The 16278-nt window shown below is 48.2% G+C and overlaps 1 protein-coding gene across 1 annotated transcript; it reads left to right on the forward strand.

Annotated features, from left to right (window-relative positions):
• The first annotated feature begins 1853 nt into the window (after positions 1 to 1853).
• On the forward strand, positions 1854 to 15520 carry RGCC (regulator of cell cycle). Its single transcript, XM_027590235.1, has 5 exons — positions 1854 to 2122; positions 2621 to 2806; positions 11455 to 11562; positions 13806 to 13868; positions 15139 to 15520. The coding sequence occupies exons 1-5, from the start codon at positions 2074 to 2076 to the stop codon at positions 15144 to 15146; spliced, it is 414 nt and encodes a 137-aa protein (XP_027446036.1). The 5' UTR covers positions 1854 to 2073; the 3' UTR covers positions 15147 to 15520.
• The last annotated feature ends 758 nt before the right edge of the window (positions 15521 to 16278 follow it).

Raw genomic sequence — 16278 nt, forward strand, 5'->3', positions numbered from 1 at the left:
TCAGTTCCCTTACAAAGGAGTACAGACGACAACAACCAACCGACCTCTGCTAGTAGAGACAAGGCTATCTTCATTGTCAACTTGCTCAGGAAATTGACACGGCTGCTAAAAAGTGGGGCTGTTTTGTAGGCTCTTCCGAAGATCAGCTTGGCTGATTCTTCAGCTGACAGGGACTCAGAGGCATCCTGCATGACCTGGGCTGGGGTGTCTATCACCCTGCATCCCAGCCCTGGATAAGAAGGCAGAATTGCGTTTGGAAAGCAGTTCCCTGGCCTCAGTTTCCAGATCTGATGCTACTCCGTTAGCCCAGGGCATCACCATTGGGTGCCACGCAAGTTAAAGAGCATGAGGAAGGAAAGGAGGGGGGGGAAGAATTTAAAAGGGAGGTGGGAAGGGTGCCTGGGTGGCTCCGTCGGTTGCCTTCATGATCCCAGGGTTCTGGGATCGAGCCCTGCATCCGGCTCCCTGCTCAGGGTGGAGCCAGCTTCTCCCTCTCCCTCAGCCTGCCACTCCCCCTGCTTGTGCTCTCTCTCTGTCTAATAAATAAATAAAATCTTAAAAAAAAAAGGAGGTGGGAAAAATAAGAAAAAGAGAGATAAAATGAAAGATGCTTTGCCTTGTCGCCTCAAGGACCTCGGTGATCTGCTTTCCTACTTGGAGCCTCTTCCTCCTGTCGGCCCAGTTCTTCACCTTAAAGGTGGAGGAAGGGAGGGTGTGGTGAAGCCCCAAGTGGCTCTGAAACCAAACAGACCTGCCTTTCCTCACTACCTGACCAGCAACCTACTTAATCTCTGGTGCCTCAGTTTCCTCACCTGTGAAACGAGCAGTAATTCCACCTCTCAGGATCGCTGTATGGGCTGGAAAATGGTGCATGCCAGAACCTGACCCAGGAAGCTCTTGATAACCAGGGTAAGGTGGTTATCTCTTCCCTCCCAGGCCAGTTTTGTGGGTCAGAGACCCTGGCAGCCTTGTCCAGTAGAACTTTCTCCGATGGTGGTCGTTGAGGGCTTAATATGTGTCCGGTGAGCCTGAGGGACTTGAGGTTTTCATTATATTCTATTTTAGTTGCCTTACATTTGCATAACCACCTGTGGCTAGTGGCTGCCGCCTGGGGCAGTGCAAGGAGAGTTATTCTTGACCATGACTGAGTCCCTCACAAGGGGGCTGGGCAGGGTTGCCCATTGGTGCGGACACTGCAAGGCGTTGGGTATGCGCCGCATCTACGCAGTAATTTCTTTCCCTGACAAAAACCCCTCCGGAGTAAAGTCGGGGCTGGCATGAAAGCCCAGGACAGGGGCAAACTCCGGGCTCTCGGATGGGAAAAATTAAGGCTTGTAACCGCGTGGACTCCACGAGTTCTGTCCCTGTCATCCTCTACCCTCTCCACTCCGTTTGCCCACAATCCGTCAGTCCCCTGGGGAAATGCGGTGGGGACGCGGGAGCCGCCCTCTGCGTGTGTGACACCCCTCTGGGCCTCCCAGGGCTACTTTATGCTTCGCAGCAAACCCTAGAGACTCAGCACGTCCATTTCACAGACGAGGAAACTAAGGCTGGAGGAGGTAAAGGGCACGCGGCAGGAAGCGCGGGGGAGCTCCAGCCCAATCGTAAACTCTTTGGGGCTCTGGTGGCGACAGAGACACTTCAGCGAGTCGGGTTGTTAGGGCGCGCGGGCGAAGTGGCGAGTAAATATTTGGGGCTGTAACCCGGGCTCCGGCAACTCACCGTCACTGCGGTTCCGCGGCGGGCGCGTGGCGAGGGCGGTGCCCGAGGGACAGGGGCGTCCCCGGCGCCTTGGCTGGCTCACACCCGCCGGCCCCGCCCCGGCCCGCCTCCGCCCGCGGCTATAAGACGGCGGGGCTGGAGGGTGGCGGCGGCGGGAGAAAGAGCGGGCGAGCGCACGGTGCAGGAGGCGACGCGGCGCGAGCGCAGCCAGGCGAGCAAGACCGGCAGGGCGGGAGCGTGGGCAGCAGAGCGGGCCCGGCGCAGCTCCGGCCTCGGCGCGAGCGGCTGCACAGTCTCCGTACTCAGCACCCCGCAGGACCCTCCGCCGTGCGCGCGGGGCCGAGCCCGCCCATGAAGCCACCTGCCGCGCAGAGCAGCCCCGCGGCCGCCGCGGCGGCAGGTGAGTGCGGGACCCTTAAAGCCCTGGCCCTCCAGAAGAAATGGGGTCCCGGGGCGTCCCCTTACCCGCCGGACCCTGCCCCTGGCGGGTTCGGCCGTCCTCCCCGCGCCGGGCTGGGGACACTTAACGGGCGCGTTCCGACCCAATCTTCCCACCGCTACCGTTCGCACGCGCCCCCGGGGGGACGAGCGTGGGGACGAGTACCCGAGAGCGCGTAGGAAAGAGTTCGCTGTAGCTGGGTGACCTTTGGTCGGCACCCTCACACGGCGGAGGCTCAGTTTCCGTGTCTCTGAAATGGGCCGGATAAGAGAACCGCTTCAGGGGCTAGTTGAGAGTATGCAAAGATAAGCAACGGGCAGCGACGGCGTGGCTGTCACTCGGCACGCGCGCCATGTTAGCTATCCTCGGGTTAGCTATCCATGGTGGCGGCCCCCTCCGGGCCCCGGGACGTGATGGCCGCCCCGCCCCAGCACCTGAGCCCGCCATCCCTGTCCCCAGCCCCGGCCCTGGACTCGGCGGCCGCCGGGGACCTGACGGATGCGCTGTGCGAGTTTGACGCGGTGCTGGCCGACTTCGCGTCGCCCTTCCACGAGCGCCACTTCCACTACGAGGAGCACCTGGAGCGCATGAAGCGGCGGAGCAGCGCCAGCGTGAGCGACAGCAGCGGCTTCAGCGACTCCGAGAGTAAGTGTGGTCCCAACGGGGAAAGTGCCGGAGCCCGGGGATCTCCCAGTAAGGAGCACTGGGGGCTCGGGTCTCAGTGTGCTGATCTGTAAACCGAGGGGCGGGGCCCAGCGAAGTGAGCCCAAGGCACCGAGCCGTCCTAGGGCGCCCGCGGCGGGGGCAAGACCCCCGGGGCTGTCACTCAGAGGCTCTTGGAGGGCCAGCTGGTCTACCTGCCGCCTGCAGGTCTCCAGAGGCAGGGGGGTTTAAGCAGCTCGCCCTGACCCAGCCAGACGGGACTCCTGGGACCTAAACCAGGCTTTCCCACAGTTACCTCTCCTCCCATCCCCTGCCTTTTTCTCTCTCTTCCGCAGTCATTTTTTTCAGAGTGTGTGAGGCAAGTGCCACAGGAATGGGGGTGGAAGGAGACATGGGAGGGCACAATGCTGAAAAATTTGTGACACCAGGAAAGGTTTCATAAGCTGCTGTTCTTGGGATTTTTGAAATAACTTCTTGCATTTTCTTCTGGCTCTGAGCTCCCAGACTTTCTGCTGCACTGCCTGCAGTTTTCAAAGACTCTCTGGTGCTGCGGAGTTCAAGTGTTCTAGAAAGGGCCCCTGTTCCTTCAGGCAGGTCCCACCACCGGGACGGCTGGCTTCCACACCGCCCCCCACCCCCGCTCAGGCTGGAGAGGGAGCCAGAGAGCAGATGGACACAGAGGTGCCTCCTGGCCACTTTTCTCGTAACGGAGACTTGACTGCCCCTAGGTCTCTTTGTCTTAAACAACCTTGCAAGGAGTGAGGCAGTTTTTTTCGAGGATCAAATAAATGGTCTGTAAGGATTATAGACATCTGTTTAGGTGTCAAACAGCAATTTTGGTGACTTTTCAATATTATGTGATTGTTGGTTTTCAAATTCTGGATGACTTATTATATTTCAAAGTGAACTTTTCTGAGTTATTCTTGAGACTTCATTCCCTAGATGGGTTACCAGCATGAATGTCACTCCCTTTGTTGCCCCTGACTCTGGAAGTGAAAGCAATGACATAGTGACCTCTTCTTCTGATTCTCTTCTTTTGAAATCTGAAGCTCTTCCTTGTTTCTGGGCAAAGACGCCGTCCCAGACCTCAACATGAGCTGTCCTCCTGAAAATGAATAAAGGCACTCGTCACCCTGTCCAGGGTTTGAGTCAGAACCCTGAGGTCCCTCTTGACTTTCCTTGGCAGCCCTGCCCAAGGGTTAGATTTAATTGCAGCTTTTTGAGGTGAACAGGAATGGAATAGTGTGCTGTTAATTTTCTGTTTTGTATTTTTGGACTTTATGGGTAATGACTGGACCGCTTATTTTCAATTTCAAAGTGAAATCTAAAAACTTTTGAAATTTATCTCAATATCAGTGGCCAAGCTTAAATATGTCTCCTTCTGCTGGGGCATGCAGCAAGTTATTCATCAAGTACCAGTTCTCTCCCCCACCGGAAAGAAGGCTGGGACAGTCTGTCCAGTGCCGTGCTATTGCAAAGAACAACTCCTTTCTAAACCACAGCCGCAGTTGGCTGGAAGATGGTCTGAGCTGGCCCATCATATGGGTGATTGCAGTTCCCTCGGGGTAGGATTTCAGATTGGAGATCTGTTTTCAGGGGCCTCAACGAGAAGGCACTCAGAAACACATTCTTAACAATTTGGGGGGAGATATTTGGAATATTCTATAGTTTCTCTTGGGGGGGCAGCGTGTGTGTGTGTGCGTGTGTGTGTGTGTGTGTGTGTTTCGCTTTCTGCTTTTGTTGTTAACTGTTACACGGACCCTTAGTTTGGTGGCTAGAGGGGTAATGGGGATGGTATAAAGAAGGCTCAGATGACAGTAGTCTTCCTTATAAATGTGTAGTTTGTCCCCCATAAGACTGGTTAGAAATAGTGTTGGCAGAAGAAGTGTGTATCCAAATAGTAATTTCTTGAGGAAGCATAGTGTGCTTAACTGCCACCAAGAACAGAGCACAAACATTTATTAGACATATTTGTCTGTTCAATGCTTTTCTGAGGAAGAGAATGTTTGAAAGAGGTAGATCCTACTAAGATTTAGGCCACCAAAAGGGAGACCTACCAGGATAATGATAGTAAGAGCAGCTCACTTTTACCAAGCCCTTACTAGGATTATTGTTATTATTTATTAGCTCTTACTAGTAGTGATCTCTTTGCTTGCTTTAAATGTGTTATCTCATAGGACCTCTACCACAGTCCTATAAGATAGGCACCATTATCTCCATTTTTCTGATAAGAGAGCAGAACCACGGGGGCCCTCTCTTAAGACCTTGCTCTTGTCACCATGGATGGTTAGCTGGAATGGGAACCAGGTCCTCAGGAATAGACTTACTTGAAGTCCCGTTGGACCCGAATCATAATCAATAGTGGTTGTGTCTGAGGGTGTCTCTTCAAGGTAGTGGTCATCTGGCGGGGTCAGTGGGGTCCAGACTGAGTTCGGTCGGAGTCCTGGGCAATAGGTGGGCCTCAGTTTCTCTAGCTGTGAAATTGAAAGGATGCTATTTAGTAGTGCTAGTAGAAACATCCATAAGCTCATGATTAGGAAGAAAAAATTTGCTCTGTTTCATGCTTTCAAGAAAACATTAAAATGCATACACCAGGCTCTATTACATAGATCAGATACATTTGAGCCAGTGTCTTGCATGGAAATGTTACATACGAGCTATGAACCAGGAGTACCTTAATTCTCACTCTGCCTTCCACCTACTGCTCTATCACTCAAAAAATGTATAGCCGCCTTACAAGATAACTCAAAGCAGCAATTCTGTTTTTTGAAGAACCCTTCCTTGGGGGCGCCTGGGTGGCTCAGTCTGTTAAGCGTCGGACTCGATTTTAGCTCAGGTCATGATCTCAGGGTCATGAAATTGGGCTCTGTGTGTGGGGCTCTGTGCCGAGCACAGAGCCTGCTTAAGATCCTCTCTCTTCCTCTCTCTCTGCCCCTACCCCTTCCTTCTCCAGGAAAAGAAAGAAAGAAAAGAAAAAAAAAAAGAAAAAAAGAACCCTTCCTTTTCTCACTAAAATGAAAAAATTTGGGTTGCTTGCATCCAAAGAAGAAACATAGACACTCCTTCCATCCAAAGAAGCAAATTACTTAGATAGAAGAACATTTAAAAAGAAATACTCCCTGTTCCCACTTACAGGGGGTCCTCCAGAGACATGAAGAGAACCAAAATGAAAATTGCAAGATAACGCCACATTATGGGTGGCATTCAAATGGGGGTTGATCAAAGCAGGCTTGTCCCTTTCCACTAGACTTGGGTCCAACAGGTAATCTCAGACACTTTGGTGGGAGCTGTTTTAACGTCAGCAGTAAAAGGGCAGTGTAATTAGGAGCTAGGGCAGTGTTGTTCAAACTTGATTCTTAGAGGTGCTCCAGAGGTTGTAAACTTCTGTGGTTTGAACTTAATAAAAAAAAAAAATACTGTTTTTCAGTATTTTCCAAAACTGTAAATGCACACCATGATTCCTCAAATATGCTTAATGAAATTTTAACTCATGATTACAAAGTTTTAACCAATGTGTTAATTTGTTTCCACCAAATGATTTTATGCGAGGTTTATAATATTAACTTGAACTTTAAAAGGTGGTAGGAACTTCTCTCTTTGCTGTGTTGGGGTTTTGCACACCTTTTTCCTTTGAAGTGTCGGGGTGTGGGGGGTGCGAGTGTTTTGCTACTTAACAGGAAGGATCCGAAGGCTCCTGTGTATGCGAGGGATATTGTGATATTGTAGAGCCGTTTTAGGGAATGAGGAACTGGCTTCTTTAGCATGTGCAAGACCAGAAAATTTGTATTATCTTTGCCTAGAGTCTTACAGTTTGCGCCCCTGCTGGACCTGAGTGCCAGCATGACAAGTATTGGCTGATCCGGCATAGGAGCTCCAGAGACTGGAATCCGAACGTGTTCAAGCCAGGAGAGAATGAGAAGTTAGGAACCCCCAGGGTGCCCTGGCACGGTGGTAGGGGTTCCGGGTGGGGGATGGGGCTCACTCTGACGGAGACCTGGAGAGGTGTCGAGAGGGGCCGAGCAGTGCCAGAAGGGAAGCTGGGGCGATAGTGTTGAAAGGAGATTCATGCCCCCTGCCCCTGCACGCCCCACCCCCATTCCCTGTGGCAAAAGGGAAACAGGTCCAAGGCTTTCTTTTTCCCAGTTAATTACTATAGTTTGCTTGTCTTCAACGTGTGGGATTGTTCTATATTTACAGGAGCTCTGGGCAAGGTTTACCATCTGTGGCTTTCCTTCCCTCTGGAGTAGCACATCTCGGCGCTAACCCTAAGTTACCTTTCTCCCCACCCCCAAGCTCAAAAAGCACAATTACCTTTTAAACAAGCTTCTGTTTTTACAGCTGAGTTTCTCAAGCTCTGTTGGTGAGCACTAAAGTTGGATGTTTGTATATTGAATATGCTGACATTTCTTGAGCTGGTGTCTTAGAAAACTTGGTCCCTGAGCTGGAGGTTCCTGGCTTCAGCTTGCCAAGTTGACTTGCCAGGGACATTTCTGATGGAGCTTTGAGATGCTCATGAGATGGGGCTTTAGAGCTGATTGAAGTAGATGCTGTGGAGCCCTGAAATATCTAGTCTTATCACCTGCCAAGGTTCCCCAAATTATCACCGTATGTGCCCCTGGAATCCCTGTTAATAACAGCACCTGATATTGGGACGGGGCGGTCATACCTTAAAATGCTATCGGCCAGCAACACGTTGCTGTCATTTTATCAGACTAACTGGCCGTTGTTTTGCAAGGGATAGAGTTCCAGAGGAGTGAAAAGAACAGGAAGTCAAGCTTTCCTTACCTTCTCATCTACCACAATGCCTTCCATGAGATCTTCATGGAGCGTGCTTAGTAAAAGTCTGTGGAATGAAATCTTAATGAATAAAAGGAAGCAAGGTCTAGAGCTTGGGCTCCTCCTGTGTTGGTGGCTTGTTTTAGGGAGGTTTATTGTCAGGTGCCTCTGAAGATAAGCTTCTCTTAAGAATTTTGCTACTCTCTGAGGAAGTGGAGGAAGCCCGGCCCCAGAACCTTGATGGTTACTATTCTCTGTGGCGACCTCTCCTCTCCTGGACATGTCATTCTCCATTTCGCCAGGAACTTTGGAATAAAATCATGAAAACCATAGGAATCATACATGGAGTGCCTCGTTACTATTCCCCTTCTGCTGCAGAGGAAACTGAGGCTCAGAGATGAAGTGATTTTTCACAGGCTCACACAGCTGTCACGGCCTCCCATCCTGAACGTCTCTACTGTGACAGCTTCTGCTGGGCTTTCTAGTAGCTTTAGGCTTCTGGAAGTTGCTTTCTTCATGAATGACGTGTGTACAATATTACCACAGGGTGGAACTAAACTGTGGGCAGGTTTGGCTCAAAGATGCTGGGGGTTCATTTCCTGTTGATGGTTGAATATTTTGGAGGCTGGAGTCAGGTCTGGCTCAGATTGTGTGCTGAAACTCATGGAGAGAGAGAGGAAGCAAGGTGTGGCAATGTGCCGGTGTGTGTGTGTGTCTGTGTGTGTGTGTGTGTGTGTGTGTGTGTGTGTGTGTGTGTATGTGGTTGGGGAGGTGTAAGGGGAGAGGGGAAATGGGGAAGGGAGCACTTGCTGTGTTGACATGCCTGTGTGTGTTTATATATAGATACTGTAACCTAGTATATTTTTTCTCTCCCTCCCTTATTGGAGTAGCATGAGTTCATTAGCCGTAAGAGAAACTTCTGATTATTTTAAGTTTGGTTTGCAACCGAATTTATTAGGCAAGTAACAGCCGGTTTGTCTATATATTTTCTAAGTTTGAGGAAAATACTTGGATCAAAAAGGCATTTTCACACCAGGCTTTAAAGGCCAAGAGGTCCACTGTGGCAATGCCTGGTCCTATGACTCATTCTCTACAGAGTTTCAAAACCACCTGAGTGACCCAGAGTTTTTCCTGAGTACTCATTTTGCAATGGACTTTTCCATGTCGACATGATTTCTTCCCTGAAAACTCAATGACATTAGTCTGCTTGCCTGTGAGGAAAAACAAATTGTGTGTGCATGTCCCCCCCACCCCCGTCCCTGCCTCCCCCAAAGGATGAGTATACGTGGCTGGAAAATTGTTGAGTTGGAGCAGAAGAGAGATGAAATCCAAAGTCAAGGCAAGGGCGGGTGGTGCAGGGCAGGGTGGAGTGAGGTGTGGTGGTGAAACTGGATCTCAAGGACCGACTGCTTTTGGGAGATAGAGACCAGAGGTGTGGCCACTGAAGTCTGGGCCAGCAAGTCTCTGGGCTGGGCACTCTGGGCCAGGGATGGGGGCGATGCTCTCTAGTGTCCTTCGGAACCAAGATGATGTGCCAAATGCCTCATATTCCTTCCTTCTGGCTCAGGGGTCTGGGCACGAGGTCGGCCTCCCCGGGGCCCTCTGTGGTTTCCCTGCCTCTAAGTCTTACCTCATCTTTTCCCTACAAGTTTCTCAGGTTCTATTTGTGGCGGTTCTCCTTCCTATTATGGGGTGACAAACAGTAATGCTCTGCTGTAGGTCTGCAGCAGACGTGACCACTTTCTTGTATGTAAGGGAAAGGCTTCCCCTTGAGAAAATCCAGACTGCTCTGGAGGTGGGCTCAGCTGACAAAGGCAGAGAGGCTTCCCCAGCTGAGTTCCATGGAGTGCAAGTGTCCTGAGAAATATTAACTTGCTGCCCCGAAAATTGTGTCTCATAGTTAAATTTGAGAAATAAGGCCAAGCTGGTTTATCATAAGACTTCTCAGGGACCTTAAATTGGGAAGACACAGGAGGAATCTTCAGGGGTGCTCAGTGTTTCTCAAACTTAGTTGATCACATGGTTCTTCTTTCCAAAGGACCAGTGTTCTGAGGAATATATTTTTGGGGAAATAAAAGTGTGAGGTTTGGTATTTTGGATCTCAGTAGGTGTTCATCATCAAAGCCCTGAAAAGTGACTGTGGTCCTTTTAGGTGACCTGGGCTGGACCTCTGAAGGGAGAAAAAATTGGGAAGGTTGGGCATATTTGGAAGAGTGGACAAGATGAGTGTGTAGGTCAGGAAGACAAGATGGTGCTGAGGCCACCTGGTCAGAGGAGGGTGGGAGGAAAGGAAGCTGGGTGTCATGCCTGAGAACTTGAAGCAGCCTTTTTAGGGATGAAGCTGAATTCTTTTAGGATGAGAAACCTCTGGTTGTGTAAACCCTTTTTATTCTGAGTATATCTATATTCTGAGTATACCTGTAACTTAATTCAGGTTCACTTTAAGTTTTGGGGACCAAAGAAAGATGTTTTTGCCTCCTCCTGAGTTGGACGTCCCTGGATTGAAGTGGTGAATCCCAGAGAAGAGTAGAGTCCTGGCCAGGCCCTCTTGATTCAGCTGCCCTCTCTCACCTGAAGAGCCTTTCCAGAGTTCATCTCTGCCACAACCATGGCTGGCTTTGTGTTTTGTTTTAACCAGGAAGGCTGTTACTTGCTGACCTCACAGGCCACATCCTGCTTTGGCTGGCTGCTCTGCCTTTGAGCCCTTTCAGTGGGTGCAGCTCAGCCACCAGCTCCCTTCTCGTGTCACAGCCACACGGCTGGGCTCTGGCCGTGGGTTGGTTTCCTCCTCCTTGTCAGGGTCTAGAGAAGTAGACTCTCAGAACTTAAGAGCTGGAAGGGACTTGAAGGATCATGAAGCCTTCCCATTTTATTGGTGGCTAAGGTGAGGCTCACAGATACTGTCTTGCTCAAGGGCGCCTGAGTCCCTAAGTAGCTGAGATGGTTCCCTTGACTCCCAGTGCAGCCCTGCTCCTGGGACCTTGCCTTGCTCTTGCTCTGGTCTTTGGGGTTATGACAATAGAGGGAGCCACAAAATCACTCAAAGTGTCTGTAATTGACAACCTCTAGAAGAAGTATTTCTCTCTGACCCTCTAGCTTATCCTTAGAGTGTAGGTTCTCGGGAGAACCATGACAAAGACTCTCTTGAGTAGGCAGGGAGGATTATTATTATTCTTTTTTAAACATTTCTTCAAAAGATGTATTTATTTATTTTAGAGAGAGAGAAAAAGAGAGGGGGGGAGGGGTGGAGGGAGAGAGAGAATCTCAAGCAGATTCCCCGCTGAGTGTGGAGCTTGGCACAGGGGCTGGATCGCACAACCCTGAGATCATGAACTGAGCTGAAATCAAGAGTCAGATGCTTAACCGACTGAGCCACCCAGTCGCTCCCAGGAGGGAGGATTATTAACTAGTGGGATCCAACCTTGTATTTGTATTTTAGGGAATTCAGAGGGCAGAAGGGACATTTTTTTAAGAAAGAGGATTCTTTAGGTCTAAAATCCCAAACACCCACAATCAGCCAAGCATTGGCGTGGTTGTCGGTTAGACACCTGGACAGTGGGCTACTCTGTGTTGCAAAGGAAGCTGGTCTGATCATGATCATCCTATCTCACTCTCCATTTGTTAGAGAAGCAAGGTCCCTGGTGTGCATGACACATCTACACACACACACACACACACACACACACACACACGCACACTCCCCTGCCTCAAATCATTTCGGGGGCATAAATATAAAATCTGGAAATCAACCTGTTTTCTTTACAACTTTGCTCCTTTTGGAGAGGAGCTGTTGGTTATCAATAGACTGTGGCCTGTAAACCACCTTGAATGAGTTACTTTTTCTTTCCTGAAAGGTGCAGATTCGCTCTATAGGAACAGCTTCAGCTTCAGTGATGAGAAATTGAATTCTCCAACAGATTCCGCTCCGGCTCTGCTCTCCCCGGCTGGCACTCCTCGGAAAGGTAGGCTCATTAGCTGTGGTGGGAGCTCGTGGTCTTCCTTACTGCCTCCCCCCCGCATCTCTCCTTTCCTACCCCTTATCCCTGACCAATCTTCCCCAAACGTGTGAAACAAATAGAACTAACATCCTCGCACAGGACGGTGTGAAGTGCAATTTGTTCTTTCTCAAGATTTTGATCAGTGTGAAGATGAATCAGATAAATGGGAGGTGGGAAAAAGAATGCAAATTCTCAGGGAGAGAGAAGAACCTATATTCTTCAGCCTCTTGCTTTCTCTCAACGTGGTGTGATCAAGACGGCCAAATGACAGTGCTCTCTCCCGGACTGGCTGGTTCTAGAGTTGAAAACTCAGCAGCAGTTAGGCTTTGCAGAAAGTGGAATTCTTTTCTTAACTAGTTGACCAACGCTTTCAGATTACCAATTTAACAATTAAATGGGGTCATCCTCATGAGACAAGCGATGATCTAACATGATTTAAAATAGCAGCCCCGGCCTGGCTCTACTGTGGTATTAATAGACCCAAAAAAAGTTTTTAAAGATGCATGAGCAGTTTCTTATTTTTTGGAACTTGTCAAATGTCTCCAGCTAGAGAGCTGAATGTTCTGTTATATTGGACAAGTGCCCTCTTGAAAACAAAAGGAGTTTTTTTCCTCAAGAAACATTATACTGCTGAAAATAGTTGCAGAATGCAATAAAAATGGAACACAGTTAAGAAAGAAATATGAAGATTCCATTACTTTTCTCACTCCTGGCATTAAGGAGGAATTTCCCTTTTTTTCAAAAGAGTGATTTTTAAATTCTCCTCTCAACTGAGCAGTGTTAGCACCAGCCAATGGGGGGGAGTCTGCCATTGTCCAGCTCCTTGTGGGTAAAACGGAGCTATTGAATTCAGAGAGACAGAGCAGTCTAGGAAGTGGCTTCAAACGTGCCCAGATTTGCTACCTGATCCTCCAGAGATAGGAATTAAAGACAGAGAAAAAGCTCTAGTGGCAAATTGACCTGAAAAGCTAAGAACAGGGGTGCCTGGGTGACTCAGTCATTAAGCGTCTGCCTTTGGCTCAGGTCATGATCCCAGGGTCCTGGGATCAAGACCCACATCGGGCTCCCTGCTCAGCGGGAAGCCTGCTTCTCCCTCTCCCACTCCCCCTGCTTGTGTTCCCTCTCTCGCTGTGTCTCTCTCTGTCAAATAAATAAATAAAATCTTTAAAGAAAATAAAAAATAAAAGCTAAGAACAAGGAGCTATTTGTAGCCAGCAAGGGTTAATTAATAAAACTATCCAGGAATGCATTTCGGAGAAGGCATGAATGATGAGCTCTACAGGGAAGCGTGTATATCTCAGGATACAGAGGGAACAAAAGCAAGATAAGGACCTGTTGCCTTGTGCTACCACCTGGATGGGATGGGGCTGTCCAGGACCCGGACGCCTCACGTTGCCTTCCCCGTACCATTTTGACAAAGTATGGTGGCTCTTCGTTAATATTTATCCTGGAGGGACTCAGAGTGGCAGTGTTGCCCTGGGGTGATAGCACAAACAAGAATGGGTCAGAGGTGAGGCAGAGCGGGCATATTGACTCTGGGTGTCCGCTCTGCACAGTGCCATGCTTACCAAATATTTTTTGATAGATAACTCAAATCCTACATAATCAAAAAATCAAAACTTTTTTTTTTAGAAAACTTTTTTTTAAAGATTTAAAAAAAATTATTTATTTGAGGGAGAATGAGCCAGAGAGAGAGAGAGAGAGAGAGAGAGAGAGAGAGACAGCACAAGTGGGTGGGAGAGGCAGAGAGAGAGGGAGAAGCAGACTCCCCACTGAGCAATGAGCCCGATGTGGGGCTCGATCCCAGGACCCTGGGATCATGACCTGAGCTGAAGGCAGATGCTTAACCGACTGAGCCACGCTGGTGCCCCAAAATCAAAACTTTTATCTTCTTCCCTAGCCCCTCACTCCCCCTGCCCTTTTAAGGTATTGAAGGGAGATTCTCCTTCCAGGTTGTTGGGGTGGGAGTGGCCGGAGGGCTGATGAACTGAAAAAACAAGAAGGAGACTTTTAGGTGAATCTTCAGAATCAGTGTCTGAATTGACTGTAAGAAACACCGGAGCAGACACTGAGGGTTGGTATAGGACACTTGAAAATAATGTCTCTGTAGATGCAGGGATGCAAAATGGGGTCACATAATCCTGGGAACCAAGGGCGGCATGAGCTGTCATTGATATGGAAACTGAAGGCCAATTCTTGTTTTTCAGCCAAACTAGGAGACACGAAAGAGCTAGAAGACTTTATTGCTGATCTTGACAGAACATTAGCAAGTGAGTACATGCCTGGTATTTAAAAAAAAAAAAAATCAAACAGAAAACCAACCAACACTGCTGATAAAGTGCCATAATATTTACCAGCTTGCCTGGGGGCAGGAAGTTACATCATCAGGCTTCTTTAGGTTCCAAAACAGAACCCTAGTGGCTCAGAAAGAAATTCTGAGGATAAGCTTGCGTTCATGTAGTAGATCGTGTGCCTTTCCAAAGGGTGAGAACAGGCCACCAGCAAACAATGACATTTTGTTTGAGAAATGCAGAGCAGTTGTTAGAGCAAGATGGGAATTTTACCACCAGGATGGCTCGGCAGGCTTTTTAGAGGAGAAATGAGCCAACTGACCACAAAAGCAACATTCTAACAAGCTAGGTGGTTCCATCCCATGGGCCAGGGAAGTCCTCCCAGGTTAGATCCGGGGGTTTGGGGAGGTCTGACTTCTGGAGGGTCCCAAAAGAGAATTGGCCTGGGGATACCCCCTCACCAAAGGCCCGCGCCAATTAGTAAAAGACCTGGGTTAAGTACACACTACCTTGTTTCCCATTTGGCAGTTGCACTAATGGTACCCCTTTTGTGTGACCGAAAATGTGCGGAACTGAAGATATCAGACCATAACTACAGTGTCGAGAGGGGAGGGGCCTCTAGAAGATGGGGCCCTGAGATTCAATCTACCCACTCTGTTTCAAAAGGAAAGGATTGCAAGAGCCAGAAGGATCAGCTAGAGCTTCCGGGGTAAAAGTTTCAGCAACTCTACTCTTGGCAATCACAGAGCAGAAGAATTTTGTCCTAGCCCCTTAATTTTTCAATGAAAGAGTTGATTTTCCCTAAGAAATATTTTATGCTATACTCTGCTAAACAGCCAGGTCAAACCTGAAAAATTAGATCCAAAGCTGGTTATTTAAAAATGACTTTGTTCTTAACACTGAGACCTAACTATCGGGTGGAAAGTCCTTGTGAATTTTCTATTTTTTGGAGAATTTTAATGGCCCATTCTCTTCCATGCGGTACCATCCCACATCAGAAGACCAAGGCCTGTTTTGACAGAGATGATGGTAATTACAGCACAATTTGTATGCAACCCATGTAACAAGCCTGCCTACTTCATGGAAATTGCAGCTGGCTGCCCAGTTGTACCAGTTAATCAGACATACATTACGTGGGAAGCCTGCCATTAACGTTTGGTGCTTTGATGCCTGTGATGGTGTCATCTGGTTAAGCAGAGGCATTGGAAACTTTTGTGAGTGGATAACCTTATTTATCTCTTCTTTACAGGCATGTGAAACAAGGAGAAGTTCTGGGTCCTTTCATCATAAGGGAGAAGCTTCGGAAGGCTCCAAGGACCCGGTAAAATCAGAGCAGACAGAGACAGCAGCTCACCTACCACCAGGCCATTCTCAGGCTTGTCCTAAAACCAGCCTTTGAGATCATCTCTGGGCAATTTAGACAGTGACACTGACTTGGTTTACAAGCTTGCAGCGTATTAGAACAGATGATCCATGCTAATATTCTATTTTCTCTCAAAACCTAGCTTTCCCGTAATTTAAAGTGCTTTTGTGAACATATTTGTAATTAATTATATATAGTTGGAAACAGTAATATGCTTTTCCCAGTATAATATATTTTTGTATGCAAATAAAATTTGAACTAGAGTCTGTATTTTTGTAAACTTTTTTTTTTCCCTTTGTTTCTTTCAATGTATTCCCAGTCAAATAATATTCTGGTGGGAATAACCCACCTCTTGACGTCTAACAAGGGCCTTGGGCGCTGCCAGGTTGCTCTAGACAATAGGCTGGTGAATTTAAGGGTCACTTTGAAGCTGCTTCAATACTCCAGAGGGGAAATATTGGCATATGATTCGTGGGAAATTTTAATTTGAGGATTGTAGAGTTTTTTAGTGAGGTATAGTTGACATACAATATTATATTAGTTCCAGTGTACAACGTAGTGATGAATGCATTACCAGGTGCATACAATGTTACATTAGTTCCAGGTGTACAACATAGTGATGTATGCATTACCAGGTGCATACAATATTACATTAGTTCCAGGTGTACAACATAGTGATGTATGCATTACCAGGTGCTCACTGCGTTAAATGTATCTGTCACCATAGAAAGTATTATAGCATTATTGACTATATTCCCTATGTTGTACTTTTCATCCCTGTGACTGAGGGTGGTGGTTGTGATGGAAGTTGGGTTTCTCTTCCATCTCTATTCTCATATCTTACCACCTTTTCAGGTGCCATGGGCTCTTTCCTTCAATTAAGGGAAACAAACACTCGTTGCACTCAAAATCCAGGACTGAAATATGAAAGAACGTTGGGGCAGCTGAAGGACTTGAAAATGATGGTGCTCTTAGCAAATCTGTGTGCTAAGGAAGATTTGATGGTGTTGGCCTTGGTGCTTGTGT

Source organism: Zalophus californianus, chromosome 3 (genome assembly GCF_009762305.2).
Source record: "Zalophus californianus isolate mZalCal1 chromosome 3, mZalCal1.pri.v2, whole genome shotgun sequence".
NCBI lineage: Eukaryota > Metazoa > Chordata > Mammalia > Carnivora > Otariidae > Zalophus > Zalophus californianus.